This window comes from Dermochelys coriacea, chromosome 1, assembly GCF_009764565.3.
Source record: "Dermochelys coriacea isolate rDerCor1 chromosome 1, rDerCor1.pri.v4, whole genome shotgun sequence".
Classification (NCBI taxonomy): domain Eukaryota; kingdom Metazoa; phylum Chordata; order Testudines; family Dermochelyidae; genus Dermochelys; species Dermochelys coriacea.
Window position 1 is genome coordinate 187,105,984 of NC_050068.2, and position 17,235 is coordinate 187,123,218.

At 44.0% G+C, this 17,235-nt stretch overlaps 1 protein-coding gene across 2 annotated transcripts; it reads right to left on the bottom strand.

Annotated features, from left to right (window-relative positions):
• Nucleotides 1-464: 464 nt before the first annotated feature.
• On the bottom strand, nucleotides 465-14,236 carry CREG1 (cellular repressor of E1A stimulated genes 1). 2 transcript variants are annotated; one of them, XM_038387952.2, is made up of 4 exons: nucleotides 13,943-14,236; nucleotides 6,974-7,093; nucleotides 4,613-4,797; nucleotides 465-3,804 (listed from the first exon to the last, which is right to left on the bottom strand). In XM_038387952.2, exons 1-4 carry the CDS (start codon nucleotides 14,210-14,212, stop codon nucleotides 3,801-3,803), a joined length of 579 nt encoding a protein of 192 aa, XP_038243880.1. In that variant the 5' UTR covers nucleotides 14,213-14,236; the 3' UTR covers nucleotides 465-3,800. The 2 variants fall into 2 exon arrangements, with proteins under 2 accessions (XP_038243880.1, XP_043365971.1); XM_043510036.1 differs by having other exon boundaries at nucleotides 3,694-3,804; nucleotides 4,609-4,797; nucleotides 13,943-14,234.
• Nucleotides 14,237-17,235: the final 2,999 nt, after the last annotated feature.

A 17,235-nucleotide genomic window follows, 5' to 3' on the forward strand; every position in this document is an offset into this window, starting at 1 on the left:
CACTACTAGTAAAATACAGAGCAATGGCTTTAAGTGAAAAACAAAGTCATGAAAATAAGAAAATGTCAGCAACAAGGACAATCAGTGGAATAGTTTTAGATGTGGTAAAATATGGAAAGAGGAATGGGCAAATCAGACTTGTTGCCTATTAGGTCTAGTGTTGACCCAAAGAATCTTTCCTTTCCCCAGTATAGCATAACATCTTTAGGTCTTGGTTTATGTGAATGAAACCTTCTCCCCACCCCCAGATAAGATCAGATCGCTCTCCAGACTACCACAAAGTGACAGCATTAATGTAGGGAAGGAATAAGGAATATGGAGGCATAAAGCCAGACAGAGCAAGCCAGGCTTTGACAGAGCAGATTCCCCATTCCTTCTGGCAATCCACATCCACAGCTCCATGGCAAGAACGGGGGGAGTGGAAAAAATTAGTAAATCCTGTGAAATAACTAAACCAAACACCATTTACCATAAAAATAGATTTTAATTGTTATGAATGTCCAGCACCAGAGGTTGTTCACACAGAATAAAATATACTGAGTCATAAGTCACTCTCCTGAAGCACAAGAAGAACATCCAAGGACTTCCATTGGAATGGATGCAATGAGTCCTTCTGACAATTTAGAGTCACTTGAGAGCTCTCCAATTTTTTAAAATATATATTTAAACATAAAATTATTTGCTCATTCTGCATCTAGATTCAGCATTATCTATCCAGCACGAGTCATTTCCAAATTGCAAGCTTCCTCAGTTCCCAATTATCTTCCCAATTAGTTTACCAAAAGTGTTTCAAAATGTAGTAACCTGGCTAGATTTTCCCTTTACATAGAAGGAAAAGGAAGTTTACCTACAGCAGACTGATAATTTATCAGAGATAATCAAAGTGATTTACAAATCTTCCAACACTTTATAAGGTAAATAGTAATACAGCCACGCTATAGAGGAGAGGTTACACAATTTAACTATGGACACTGTTCTATTTCTGTGCCTGCTATGACTCACTAAGGCATCCTGATTCTCAAGTCCCTTGCTCTAGCCACCAGACAATACTTCCTCATTATAAGCTCAATTTAAATTAATCTGCTGAGGTGGTCCTTTCTGATACTTCCTGTGAACTTAGCACTTGGGAGATCAGATAGGACACAAATACAGGCTTAATTCTGTAATTCAATTCTGCTTGACGGAGGGACACAAAGAGCAAGGAACTAAGTTTTTCATAAGTGTTTTCATTAGCTAATGTGAACTAAGACCACTTCAAAAGGATGAAACAGCTATACTACATTTCATAAACCTCTTCCCCACTTTTGGGTTACTCACTGAAAAGTTCCTTATATGCTTAAAAATACCTGCCTCACAAACCAGTTCTATTGTTGGGAGAAAATAAAGTTGTTCAACTATCAATTGATTAGATTTATAAAGCAAAAGACTTTTCTTCATGGATTCAGAAGTTAGACACTACTAGTAAATAATGGACCCCTTTTTCACAGTGCCTACACTAAACTCACAAGCCAAATGCTATGTAGGGGACAAGTAATGAGGACTTGTCTACATTACCCAGAGGATCAATGGGCATCGATCAATCCAGCAGGGGTCGATTTATCGCATCTAGTCAGGATGCAATAAATCAAGCACACTCCCGTCAACTCGGGTACTCCACCAGAAAGAGAGGTGCAGGCAGAGTCGACGGGGGAGTGTCAGCTGTCGACTCACTGCAGCGAAGACACTGTGGTGAGTAGATCTAAGTACGTCGACTTCAGCTACATTATTCATATAGCTGAAGTTGCGTAACTTAGATAGATTCACTCCCCCCCTCGTGTAGACCAGGCCTTAGAAGAGGAATTCCAGAATGAAGACTGGATTTAACATTCATATGGTGAACTTTTCAATAGCAGAAGAATTAGTAACTGACAGTAAGTATCAGACATTTTCACTATTCATAGCATCTTATTTGTAAAGAATTAAGGGCACATAAGCTTTGCCCAACTTAAAGCTATGTCAGCAACTTGTCAGGAGCCTGAGGGATACATTCCGTTTTTATAAGAGACACACACTATAGCAGTGATACTCAGACTGAGGCTTCGGAGCCATGAATGGCTCTTCAACGTGTCTCCTGTGACTCTCTGCAGTACAGGATATTAAAACATTGTGATTTCAAATCTAAGTTATTAACCAATCAGGATTCTTTTACTATATTATTAACCAATTGTAGACTATCTGGTCAATCGTTTTGCTGTGAGAACAGTAAACGAAACAAGGAATTCACACTACTGCAGCCCTTTTGGGTAATGTTGATCGCAAATCTGGCTCCTGAACCACTGAGGTCTAAGTATCACTGTATTATAATGATGAGAGCTATACAAGTACCTAAACAGAAAGTGTTTCAGACTGCAGCTGTACGCATCAATAATGTGCAACTGAGGTTCCTGGAGCCTTCAGGTCCCCAGGAATTCACTCTCCAACTTGATGTGATTAGTTAATTCCATATTCTAGATGATGTCAGCCCTGGGCCACACTGAAGAATGTAGCTGGTTACAGTTTACTCTGCCTCAAAGACTATGACCCAGAACATAACTAGAAAGAGAGAACTTCTTAAAATATCAGAGAGCCCACAAACAGAAATGATTTAATTAAGGCACAGAAATGTGCACAACTGAGCTAATACTCAAGTAGTTTTAGATAAACTTAGCCCTTTTCTGCATGCAGACAATCCACAACAAATCATAACCCGAGTTATTAATAAGGCTGCAAGTCTGTCACAGGGGTCACAGATTCTGTGACCTCCATGACATCCACAGCTGCAGCGGCCAGTGCAACTGACCCCAGGGCTGTCCAAACAGCAGCACCCTAGGAACAGCTAAGAATTACTCAGGGGAATTTATAGCAAAAGTCATGGACAAGTGAGGGCCCTGAATTTTTGTTTATTGCCTGTGACCTGTCTCTGAGTTTTACTAAAAACACCCATGACCAAATCTTAGCCTTATTTATTAGACATAATTGTTTAAAACCATACAGATTGATATTTGCAAAACTGTTTGTGCTCAGACATATGCTTTAAACTGTGCTGATTAGTTGTGATTAACATCAGTAGCACAGCTAGGAACAGAAATTTGACGGGGCCCCAATTTATGGAGATGGGCAATGATGAGAGAGCTAGACTGGGCTTCACATGGCAGAAGCAGCAGCCTGTTTCTCTGTTCTGTAGCTAACGCCATTTGGCGCCGATCCCTGACGCCACTGGGTGCACAGCACTCCACCCTCCCGAGTCCCTGGGGGCTATAATGTGTCTTTATATGACCATGCAGGGCAGCTGTGTTCCCCCTACTAGTAGGCCCCCTCCCTCCCTGTTGGGGGAGGCAGTTACTAGCCAATCCAGAAAAGTTAAGGAGAGGAGGGAAGAACAGAGACTTTCCATTTCCTTCTCCATTCCCTGGAACAGGGGAGGGAAGGGATTCACGTGGGCTCAGATTTGTGTAGGCTTGGGTGTGGCCTACCCAGGGCTATGTCCCGATTAACACATTTTCCTCAACCGGCATACTCGCACGAGATTTGGAAATTCACTTGTGTGATCATCATTATTGCCAGTACAAGCTCAATCACACAAATGTTTGTGAGATGTGAATACAAACAGGTGGGAGTATACCCAAAGCAAGCTCATTAAAAATTGAGCACATCTGTGATTTTTTTTTTGCCATATTAACTGAGCTCTAGGAGTTAATGAGAAGATAGTTTCCCTTGAAACAGAAAGCATGGCGAAAGGCCAGGAACTTAGTTTGTATGCCCATAATATCCAGGATTTTCTTCTACCTACAAGAAGATAAAAATAAGAAGAATTATTAAGTTGAATGTATAGGTAAAAAAAGTTATATCAAGAAACATTTTGGAACTTCATTCTGCAGCCTTCTGTCCCATTGAATAAAGGTTATGTAGCAGGACTTGTAGACACCCAGTATTGTGAAAAGAGACTTTAGGCGTTGTGTATGACTCGAGTATTCTGCCTTAGAATAATCCAGCAACCGGTACAACGATCTATCAAACAGTAAGAACCACATCCTAGCATGAGTGCATTTGAGTGTTCTCACAATTCTTAACCAGTACACCAAACAAGATATCTTTCCATCCTGCACTTAATATAGAGACAGCACTGTGTCTCAGTGCTCCTTCCAAAAGAGCCTTCCCCCTGGAAATTATGTTTAAGTTAGAGATACAATTACAGCTGTCCATAATGATCCTTCTTTAAAAGGAAAGTGTCCCAAACTTTTGTATTTCACAACTTTTAGTAGATACCCCTCTGGCTAAGATTACAAATGGGTAGAATTCCTGCTCACATACCAAGAAGTGCATACAGAAGGGTGAAAGGAAGGAAACTATTGAAGGGAAAGCTTTGTCTCTCAGGGATCGATCAACAGGAATATTCACCTTATAGCAATTTCTTTACATGAGGGACGAACATCCACTTAAATCACTTGGGAGAAAGATATCAACAAGGAAAAAAAAAAAAAAACCACCCAAGAACACCATTCATATCTGCTGTCTCTGATGGGGCTGTTCTGAGACTAAGTTTGCAGTTTTCCGGTATGAGATAGACAAGTATATGACAAACTTAGGAACTTACCAAGGTGTGACATTGTAATATTCTTGTGGAGTCACAGTTTTCAGCCCACCAAAGTAGTCCAGGACCCAGATATTGGTGATGTTGAATTTGGCAAAGAACCAGTTATGATCTCGAGGCCAGCTTGCCATCTCAGGGTGTCGACTGAATAATGCTACCTTCGCAAAGACAGCTTCTGTATCATTCACCTAACAAGTAACCAGCAACATATTACAAAAGATGTAAACTTCATTGGTAAAAGACTAATTTAGAGGCATTTAGAATCAACTGCCAATAAGAATATTCTACTAACATGATAGTAAAATAAGTTTCCCTCTCAAATTATAGTACCCCACATCCACCCAGACAGGGAGGATTCAACAGATTGAGGTTTGCCCCAGAAAGCTAGATACATGTACCAACAGGAATTCCTCTGTAGCATGGATATATCCACCATTCTAAGTATCACCTCTGGAAATTAACAAGCAGTAACTGTTATAATTAAATATTATCCAAAGAGAGAAATAATATCCATAGAAAAGCACTAAACCTTGAGTGATGTATGACAATTTAAAGTGAGGAGAAAGATGAACTCCATGAAAGTTTGCATTTATTCAATATTATTTCTTTAAAATAACAACTAATGCCGAAGAGACCAATCATTTGGTAATAGTGAATAAAAAGTAAGAGAGAGAGCCATATAGCAGCTTTGCAAGTTTCCTTCTAGGATATTCAGTTTCTTTCACCTGAAGAAGAGGAGCGTTCTTGAGTATGTTTACTGGATATCATTGACACTTGTTTACTTACTAGTTTGATCTCTTTCGAAATTAAGAACATTTGATATTTCCATTGCTCTTCTGGCCACAATAAAGTACTACTTCAGCTACAGATTAAGTTCTTTCCCCCATAAGAGAAAAGCTAGTTTCAGACAAAGAATAGTAAGGTAATATCTTTACGAAGAGATAATAATTTTGCTTGGGTACAAAGATTGGCCTCAGAAACTACACTGTTTGGGAAAATCATAGGTAAATCTTTGAGACACTAATAAGGCTAGGTAATGGTAGCCAAAGGCTTGACTACATCATGGGACACTGTGCTTTACAGAGGTGCGGTTTCTAAAGCACACCAACGTATTGCACAGTAATTGGTCCAGGTAGACCCTATTCATGTGCACTACATTAAAGCACACAGCAATGTTTACATGGAGCAATTATTGTACATCACATTAGTACGCTTTAGAAATGACATCTCTATAAAACACATTCTACAAGAGCTGAAAAAGGTGACTGTCTCAATGATGCAGTACCTGGTTTAATTCTACTTCTCAAGTGGATAACTTAATATTGATACAGAAACAACTTTTAGGAAACACAGGGTAGGGAGCAGGGATGGTAGCTTCATTATTATGATAAACAAGCAAGTTTCAGCAAAAATGAGAAAGTTATATTAGTTCCTTTAAAACTAAGACTCTGGCAAAAGATGTCAAATCCCTGTCTGAAGAGAGAGTAACCAGCAATAGTAGCTATTAATTTATGCAAACTGCAGCCTGACGGTACTGTCTTTTGTAAATAGTTCTGCAGTGGTTCAATAATGTACTGTGTATTAAAAACAAGTTTATCATGCATATTTTTGGGGGCCATCTCCTTATTCTTGTTTCATTCTGGACGCCGCTTCCTGCAGCTCCCATTGGCCGGGAACGGCGAACCACGGCCACTGGGAGCTGCTGGCAGCAGTGCCTGTGGACAGTCAATGTAAAGAAACTGTCTCACGTCCCGCCAGCGGATTACCCTGACAGGCTGCAGGTTGCCCACCACTGTAGTAGATCCTTTCTACATGGCTGATGCAATATTCCAGGTGCAGTTGTATCTTCTGGGCACCTAATTACCAAAAACATTAAATCGGAATCTTTAAACTCCATCTTTAAACTCCTACAATTTTATGCCTCATACTAGCTGTTAACCAATCAAAGTGGTAGAAGCCTAATCATTCAGGTCACTTAAAACTGGACTGAGCACTTAACATGGTATCAAGTTATTTTGCACTGACTGAACCTTGGCTGAACCTTTGTTAGTTCTTAAAAAAAGAACCACAGACTTCCCTCACTGTAGAAGCTCTGCCAAGAACAGCTCTATAGAATTCTCTCTAGAGACTCTCAGTGATACTTTGAGTATTAGTCAGAAGCTGTGACTTAAATCTACTAATGCAAACTATGAGCTAGGTTGCTACATCATCAAAGGGCTTAGCCTGAATCATTAGATTAGTTTGAATCTTTTCTGTCAAGTATGTAATGTTACACTTCTGTACAGATTCCTATTCTCTGTTCACTAAAGAGTATTGCTTTGTACACAATACTGTCCTGTTCAGTGCAGACTTTCAGTTGTTTACCTTATCAACTGTCCCAGAGAAGATAATGTGGGCACACAGGGGATTCTGGGGATCATAGCCTTTCTTCTTGCAGTAAGGAGTCTGTGCCAAAGACACTGTTAGGGAGGCATTTGCATCCACCTGAAATACAAGCAGTAAGGTAATTGGCAAAGCTGTCCCAAAACAATGCATTACATAACTAAGTTTGTTAAAATAAAATGATTGCAGGGTTGTCAATTTCCCAGGAAATGCCAGGTGCTGGTGAATACCAGCCTAAACCCAGTTTAAAATAATTGCATCAGTGTCCACCAAGTTCAGAATGCATCTTTTCAAACTATGGATATATCCATTCAAAACTGAGGAATAGGCTCAGTCTATCCACTACATCAAAGCTGGTCTTCTGCTACAGAATGCTGGACTGTAGTCTGCAACTCTGCATGCGTCATGCTTCAAGCCCATAACTCTGCATTATTGGTGTTTTTTGTATCTAATGTTTTCAACCTTTGTTTATGCAATATTGAAAACTAACATGAGTCATGATATGTATAATTTCCTTGAAAAATACCAAACCACTATGTATACAGACATTCCAATGTTTAGTATTATAGTTACATACATTAATATTACACCCTCTGCAGTTTTACTTTTTATTTGTACAATCCTAAATTAATCTACAAGTCTATTGTTTTATGTAACCACGATTTGAATAAGTAACTAAAAATATGTGTAATCTGGTGTGTGTTTGAAACAGTTGTGTTTTTTTTTTAAATGCCTTAAACAGGAACTAGCTAGTTTTTCCTGGGGTTGTAAAAATCTTGATTTTATCTGGTAAAAAATATCTCTGGTAAATACTCATCCCTGAATGATTGTCCGAAAATTAAGTTCCAGGTAGTACCGAAAATGCACAGTGAGAAAAAAAAAGTTACCATTTGTCACCACCTTCATATTCTAGTTATATTACTCTTCTAAAACTACTTAATTTCAAACCCTAGATCAGTGGTCTCCAAAGTGGGGTGTGCAAGACGATCGATGGGGGGGGCAACAGGAGGAGCGCCGTTGGAGCAAAAGGGCTGGGCGACAGGAGAAGCACCACCAGGGGGAAAAAAAGGGGGGAGGTAGCCCTGAGTCCTCCGGCCCAGAGCCACCTGCACACCCCCTGCACCAAACAGGAGCTGCCCCAGGTAAGTGCTCTGCACCTACTGCCTGCCCCAACCCTGAGCTTCTCCCACACTCCCACCCTAAGCGCCCTCCCACACCCTAACTCCCTCTCAGACCCCACCTCCCACCCTGAGCACCTGCTGTATCACAAAGCGTTAAACCAATATTTTCAAAAATAATAAATTTAATTAACAATTTTTTTAGTGAGAGCAAAAAGGTTTTTTGTACCGTTAATAAAATAAAAAAGTTTAAAAAGTTTATTTTATCTTTATCTTATCGTCTTTTAATTTCTATTTTTTGTGTATGTTTTATAATTTACATAATATATTAGTACAGTAGTACATGTATAGAATTTATACATAAATATACATATATTGGGGGTGCGTGCTCAAAAATTTTTTACTGGTAGGGGTGCGCGATCAAAAAAGCTTGGAGACCACTGCCCTAGATAAATGGCCTCTGAATAGGTCTGGAAAACCACAGAGTTTAGAACAGGGGTCTCAAACACACGGCCCAAATGGGGCCCACGGGGTTCTTTCGTGCGGCCTCCCAAGCTCCCGTGTGCCCGTCTGACAACCCCGTGGCACCACGAGCCCCACGCCGCTCCCTGAAGCGGCCAGAACCATGCCCCTGCGGCCCTGGGGAGTGGGGGGAGAGGAAGAGGGCTGCATGCATAACTCTTGCTTCCAGGCACCGCCCCCCACAGCTCCCATTGGCCAGGAATGGGGAACCGCGGCCAATGGGAGCTTCAGGGGAGGTACCTGGAGGAGCAGCAAGAGCAGCACACAGAGCCGTGTGCCCCCTCCCCCACGGACGTGGTTCCGGCTGCTTCCTGGAGCGGAGCAGAGCAGCGCGGGGCCAGGGCAGGCAGGCAGCGAGCCTGCCCTGGCCCCGGTGCACGCCGCTGCCACCCTGGAGCCACTCTAGGTAAGCGGTGCCAGGCCGGAGCCCCCACTCCGAACCCCTCCTGCATCCCGCACCCCAACCCCCTGCCCGGAGCCCCCTACCGCACCCTGCACACTGATCCCATGCTGCACCCCTCCTACACTCCACACCCCTGCCCTGAGCCCCCACCACACCCCACACACCTTCTGCTCCCCCTGGGGGCAGGGAGGGGGCGGAATTGGGGTGGGGACTTCAGGGAAGGGGTTGGAATGGGGGCAGGGGTGGGGCCTCATGGAAGGGGTGGAGTGGGCCCTTGGAAGGGGCCAGGGGCAGCAAGCGTGGGGTGTCAGTGATGCGGCCCTTGGGCCAATGCACTAGTCCTCATGTGGCCCTTGTGGTCATTTGAGTTTGAGACCCCTGGTTTAGAAGGTTCTAACAGGAAAATTTGTCTAACGTACAATTGGAGGCCTCAAAAAATGGGCCTTATTAACACCTGAATTTAACGCATGATCTATATATTCTCAAATCCATCAACATTTGAAGCTAGTTTTAAAAATCCAGTTTAAGTTAGGAGTGTAAAAATCTATTTGAAAGCAACTTCAACTGTTTAAAATAAAAAGCCCTCAACTCCATTCTGGAAGCACAAACATATCTGAAAGACTTACTACCTAGTTTAAAAAAAAAAAAATATCCCTTTTCGCCTAAAAATAAGCATAACAAGTGTCTGTCCAAGAAGAAGTTAGAAAGGCCCAAAAGCTGATATGATGAGAATGCCTTAACTATAACTTGTCAAACTTAGTAGTTGTCAACACATGCATGGAGATTTTTTAAATTTTACAAAAATTAATTTGTTGAAAACATCAAGAAATTTACATAGAAGCTTTTGTAGTAAGAATCCAGATCAGGAAAATCAGTTTTTCTTCCAAAGCTAGATGTGGAGGCGGTAAAAGTCAGTGTACATTTAAGGTACAGGTTATGGGGTCCTGACCACATTACCTATATGGATACAAATTCCTGGTATAGATATGTTGCATCTGAAACCAAGACGCATTGCAACAATGCAAGGCCTGCTTTAAAATGGAGTAGTGTATCTATATCAGTGCAAAGGCCACCTAATGTAGTCAGGCCCTAAGTGTTTGTCAGGAAACAAACAATCCAACCAATGTTATCTCTCCAAAGTGGGGCCAGAGGGGGAATACAGTACTTCAGAGAACTGCATTCCCATCATGGAGTGAACTTTCACATGAACTTCTTCATTTTCAATATTTAAAAGACTATAACACCCTCCCCCCAATGTTGTAGTCAAATTACATGTGCAGCCCCTTCCACCCATGCAAAGCCCTACTGGTCAATGGGATTCCACACAGGGACAAGAGTCCATCAATGCAGATCCAATGGTGGAGGACTCATGTTTGTTTACAAGTCTGTTTAACCAATAATAGAAGATAAGCCTCGTTCCTCTCAGTTTGGTTTCAGGTACCAGGTTAGCAGTAATTGACTTCAGAAAAGGGCAAAATTTAAGTAAGTTCTGGTCCTCTAACTGATAAAGTAGAAATTATTAAGGCTTCTATCTCCTGAGGACAAGCTTCATATCTAAATCAGGTCCCAAATGAATTTAGTTTTGTAACTGCAAAGATCTGTAGAGCTTTTAGCTAGGCAGAGAAGGAAGGATATTTGCACAAACTTTATGTAGGTCTGTATAAGTTTCCAACTTTCTTGTGCATTTCTTTGATTTCAGAATCTGAAGTCTCCTTTCAAAACACTAGATTATTTATATAATTTGACATTATATTTCACACCTCCCCCCAAACACAACTAAGAGTTCAATGTGCATCTGGGAAATTCTATTAGAATAGCTTATTTCAGCAAAAAAATTTAAATGACCTAAGCATTATACAAGTTCCCACTGCATTTATGGAACTACAGCCATCACGAGACTATGACAGTGCAAATGCTCAAGTTGATCAACTCCAAAAAAAGCTGAATCATAGTTATTTGGTGTTATCTGCTGGCACAGGTCTCTATGCGATGGTGAACCGAACAGTTGACCTCTGTGCTGCAACAGCAGAATAGAGATAAGAGAATACATCATCTGTGGGGGAGCTTTCTGATTGGAAAGAGCCTATTGAAATAAACAGTGTCAAAACAGTTAGGCGGGGGTCATAAAATGCAGTGTTTGATCAAACCTCCATATTTCTTAAAACAAACAGTTTCATAAATGAAATATTACAAATAGAAATTAAAAAGGGAAAAATGGTAATTACAAAGCATTCAAACCAACCAGGTGAGGACTACAGACAGATAATTCAAGAGGCAAATTGGCATTAGATATATAGGCAACGGCTAAAACAAAACTTCATGAGTGTTTTGCCCATGTTTTAGTTTTCTTTACAAGGAAAACAGGAGTGAAGAGAGGGGGAAGTCATGTACTGGATTCTCCTCCAAATCTGTGTTTTTTTAGACTGCACTCTTCAGCAGGGACTTGAGTGTGTGCAGACATGTAAAAATAAGTAGCACCATCCTGGGTATTACATAGTTTAATAATTTCTTTAAACAATACCATCACTATTGGTACCTCATTCTTGGATCTCATGCCCCCAGTGGGAATCATGACACACTTCTACTACTTTTAAAATTCTTTACAGAAAGTAGTAGCAGTGACTAGTGCACAAAACCTCTCCCGTCCCCTCCTCTACTGCATTGTATATACCAGGGCTTTGGAGCGGAGCCTGGAGTTGGAGCGCGGAGCAGCAGGTTTTTGCCTGGAGCTGGAGTGGAGCCAGAGCACAGCTCCAAAGCCCTGGTACATACAACCAACTACTGCTATCGCCTTAAGCGCGCTAAATCAGTCTAGTTAGTTCATTCTTCACCAAGCCAAGAAAAGAAGTTTGGCAGGAGCTAGTTAGGGACTTTCAGTGGTTGCTGCTTTGACTCTTTGTCTCAGTTTGCTCTCATATGCCTTTTGTTTCAGTTATAAATGAATTTAGTAAGTATTTGGGTCTGAGCATCTCTGAAGCTCTTCAGGCACATCTACACTGCAAAAGACTCTGAATCAGCAAATCTTAGATCCCATGCCAACTCACTTGGACTCATGGAACAGGGCTAAAAATAGCAGCGTATATGTTCCCGTTCGGGCTCTCAAACCCAGTGAGAGGATCTCAGAGCCCAGGCTCCAGACGAGTGGTGGGCAACCTGCGCCCCGCATGCAGCCCATCACTTCGCCCGCTGCTTCCGACAGCTCCCATCAGCCAGGAACAGCAAACTGCGGCCACTGGGAGCTCGGGGGGGCCATGCCTGGGGACGGTCAACATCAGCAAAATGTCTCATGGCCCGCAATCAGCTTACCCTGATGTGCCGCATGCTGCCCACCACTGCTCCAGACCAAGTGGGAACATTCACACTGATATTTTTAGCCTCATAGTGCAAGGCCCGTGAGCCCAATTCAGTCAATCCGGGCTCCGAGACTAGCTGCCTGGTTTTTTTGTTGTTGTTGTTGTCCTGAAGTGTAGACACACCCTTGGTTGCTTTAGCCCAACAGTGCCACTTTTTCAGCTCCCAAGTCCTTTGTGGCTCATTTGGTGCCCACCCTCCTCTTTTTGATCTTTTTGGAGTCCTCTGCTTCTTTACTCAGTGCCCCCTCTTGGAGCTTCAGCAGTTTCGTTTATTGGTGCATTTTTGTCATAGATGACCATGACATGTTTGAGGAGAGTTGCCTAGAGATTACTTTTCTGGCTGCTTGCAACATTCCAGTCCTCTTCTATACATTTAGCAGCTTCACTGTCTTCACTTTATACTTCTGATGTCTCCGGATCTTGTATTCCATAATGGCTATTTTAATCAGCACTCAAGTCATAGTAGTCGCAGAGGAAACAATGTTCCAACTCCTGAAGAAAATATCACATACTACAAATATATTAGCAGCAAGTAGGTTAGGAAGTTAGGCTGTTTTTTCAAATGTCTGAGTTAATTCATACACCACTATCCCTACTTTTATTTCAAATTTGCACGCACCAATATTTGCAGCTTTTGCAAGGATGCTAAGCAAAGGATAATTGCAATAAAGGAGTGATGCATCTCGCCATTTCCGCATACCATAAGATGATGATTATCTTGCTTATTATCACCAATTATGAAACTTGTTGGGCAAGGATGTTTGCGAGTAACCTCCAAATTAAGGTTTCAGAGTAGCAGCCGTGTTAGTCTGTATTCGCAAAAAGAAAAGGAGTACTTGTGGCACCTTAGAGACGAACAAATTTATTAGAGCATAAGCTTTCGTGAGCTACAGCTCACTTCATCGCATGCATTACGATGAAGTGAGCTGTAGCTCACGAAAGCTTATGCTCTAATAAATTCGTTAGTCTCTAAGGTGCCACAAGTCCTCCTGTTCTCTTTCTCCAAATTAAGATTGACCTCAATATAAACTTCCTTTACTCTTCAAAAGGAATTGGCAATCTTGGGATGCTTGAGACGCCTTCAGTGTGTGAGCTCTCACGTGTACCACAACCGGCAGGCCTGCGATGTGTGTAGACAGGATATCGCAGCAGGGGCATAACGCCACTCACAAATGGGGGAGGAAGGGGATGCTCATCAGGAGCTCCCCTGTAAGCCTGGAATAGCAGACCCAGCCCCCTGGGCTGCTCGATCAAGCTGTATCCCCTCTGAGTGGCACAGAAGAGACACACCGGCCTAGGTGAGCTCGGCCACTGCACATTGGCCCGGGACGCGCCCCCGCCCCGCAGCATTTCACCAGCGCCAGACACTGACTCACTGAGGGGCAGCGGGGCGGGGGCAGATGGCCCCGGCGTGGCGGCGGCGATCCAGTGGCAGGCACGCGAGCCCCACTGCACGGACTCGGGTCAGCGATCGCCCGCTGCGCCCAGCCCCAGCCCTGCGGGCCCGGTGCCCACCCTCCCCAGCCGGGGCGGCGGGGCCCGGCGCCGCGCTCACCTGCAGGTCCTGCACGGACACCTCGAGCGCGGTGAGGTAGAAGTAGGGGACGCCGCTGCCGCGGGGCCCGGGCGGCCCGTCGCTCAGCGAGAAGACGTTGGCGAAGGGGCGGCCCCGCAGCGGCTCGCGCGCGGAGAGCGTGGCCAGCGCGCCCCAGTCGCACTGGTGAACCACGTAGCGGGCCACGCGCGCCGTGTCCTCGTGCGGGGGGATCCCGGCCCCCGCGCCGGCCACCAGCGCCCAGAGGAGGAGGAGCAGCGGCCGCCTCATAGCTGAGATCGTAACTAACCCGGCTCGCCGCGGGTGGCCAAGCGGCTTCCTCCTGAAGGGGCGGGGCCACACCACTCTCAGCCAATGGGCACCCGCCACCCGGCCCTCTCCACCAATGAGGGCGCGTTGGAGGCGGAACGGTGCTGCAGTGGGGCGCGGTCATTCTGCTTTCAGCCAATGGGCGCACACCGCCCTCTCCTGTCCGCCAATGAGCTCTGCCAGAGGGCGGGGCGAATGGGCACGAAGTCCGTCGGTTGTAAACATAACCGATTCTCACCCCAGCTCTGGGCGGTGGAAGGAGTCACTCATATGTAAGCCAATGAATAAGGCCCCCTTCGGAATCTCCTCCAATAACAACTCGCACTGGGCGGGCGGAGGCGGGATTAAAGCGGCACTCCCACACCCTGCTACTGGTTAGGTAAAACATAAACAAACTGGTCACGTGGGGGGAGGGGCCGGTGTGCGGCGACGGGGCCCCTGACTCGCCCAGCCGCGGCGCGCGCGAGCTGCTGCTGCTGCGCCTCGTGCTCTTCCCGCTCCTCGCAGCCCCCGGGCCCAGGCTGCGGGGGCCGTTTGGTGCCCGGGGCTCTGGGGGAAGCGCCCCAGGTTTGCCCCAGGCGCCCTGCCCCCCTCGAGAATTTTTTTGCATGGCTATTGCCGGGGTGGCGTAACAGCAGGGGGTAGGGCTGCCCCCCTGCTTTTGCAAGAGCTGCTCCCTGGGCTCCCCATGGATTTATAGAGCGGCGTTATGCCAGGTTCTGTTCGCTGGTCTGTTCCTTTCCTAAGGGCTCCTAACCCGCTCTTAGCTTTTTTGATGGCTGCTGCTGCTGCCCACTAAGCAGATGTTTTCGGAGAACTCGCCACAATGACTCCACGCTCTCCTCCTTGAGTGGTAACAGCTAATTTAGATGATGGATCCCATCATTCTGCATGTATAGTTGGGGTTATGTTTTCCAATGTGCGTTACCTTGTGTTTATCAACATTACATTTAATTTGTCATTTTGTTGCCCAGTAACTCAGTTTAGCGCGAGCCCTTTCTAACTCATAGTTAAATCCAAAACTGACTGCCCTCTTGAATGTTTTTGTATCAACTGCAAACTTTGAAATCTCGCTCTTTACCCCCTTTTTAGATCATTTATGAATATGTTGAAATGCACTCGTTGCAGTACAGATTCTTTGCTAGTTACCTCTCTCCACTGTGAAAACTGACCATTTATTCCTCCTCTTTGTTTCCTATCTTTTAACCAATTAGTGATCAGTGAGAGGGCCTTTCTTCTTATCCCATGACTGCCTACTTTGCTTAAGAATCTTTGGTGATGGACCTTGTCAATAGCTTTCTGAAAGTACACGCTCCTTCACATGTTTGTTGACCCACTCAATTCTAACAGATTGGTGAGGCATAATTTCCCTTTAGAAAAGCCGTATTGACTCTTCCCCAACATATAACATTCATTTATGTGTCTGATAATTCTGTTCTTTATTATAGTTTCAACCAATTTACATGGTAGTGAATTTAGGCTTACTGGCCTCTAATTGCGCATCACCTCTGGAGCCTTTTTAAAAAATCAGCAATAGGTATCAGGAATGCTAAATCTTGTTTTCCCTGACTTTTTCTGAAAGACAGGAGAGAAGTCTACCTTCCTACTCTAGTTTTATCTATATTGCAGTCAAAAGGTGATTGCAGCTTGATTAGACATACCAAAGCTAGCATTAATCTAGCTAGTGGAGCTGCAGCAGTGCATACTTCAGCATGTGCTAGCCCCATGGGTGATTATCCAGGATTTTTGGCTTCACTGCTTTGGGACCTGAGCTAACTAGATTAAAGCTAGCTGAGGTTTGTCTAGCTGAGCTGCACTCACACCTTGTAATTGCAATACAAACATACCATTGGAACAGATAGGCAGAGTAATCTGAGTACAGGGCAGAACACTCCCTTCCTCTCTCCTCTCTATTTAAGTCCCAGTTGGCATTTAATACATCAATTAATAGTTCAAACCCCAGCTATATAAAAGACTGCATTTGCTCTGTGAACTACTGTGACAGCTGCACTCTTTTACAACAATGCAGATCACAAAACCCTGAATGAAGCAGGTGAGAGCTGGGAACAGAGTATTCTCCGTTGACAGGATCTGGCTACAGAGAAAACTTCTAGAGAAGATCAAGTGAATCCAGAATCGGACCATTTTTAGGAAACGTTGCAAAACCTGCTTTGAGAAAGCCTTTCCACCATAAATGATGCTCACAACAGGAGCGAATGTTAGTGAGCAGGGGAGAGAGTGACTGGGACAGGAAAAAGATGATAGGGAGTAATGGAGACCAGTGGAACAAGGAAAGAACACCACAGGGGGGAAAAAGAGAGGGAGGGGAAAGAGAGGAATGGAAGTGAAAGAAGGAAAGAGGGAGTTAGCAATTAAATACAGTAAACTCCTCGCTTACCGTTATAGTTATGTTCCTGGAAAATGCTACTTTAAGTGAAACGATGTTAAGCGAATCCAATTTCCCCATAAGAATTAAGGTAAATGGGGGAGGTTAGGTTCCATGGAAATTTTTTTGCCAGACAAAAGACTATATATATATATATATATATATATATATATGTACACACAGAATAAGTTTTAAACAATTTAATACTCCACACAGCAATGATGATTGTTAAGCTTGGTTGAGGTGGTGAAGTCAAAGGCTGGAAGACGGTGAGATATTTCCCAGGGAATGCCTTACTGCTAAATAATGAACTAGCATTCGGCTGAGCCTTCAAGGGTTAACACTTGTTAATGTAGCCTCTCACTCTACAAGGCAGCACAAATGGAGGGAAGGGAGAAAGCATGGCAAAGAGAAACAGAGACACACACCTTGTGTGAGAGACAGAGAGAGAGAGATGTGCATTGCCCCTTTAAGTACGCTGATCATACTCTAAGTACACTGCCTTTTTAAGTAGATCAGCAAGTTGAGACAGCAGCTGCTGCCAGCAAGCTCCCTCCGTCCTGAGCCCTTTCGTGTTCCCCCCTGCTCTGTGCAGATG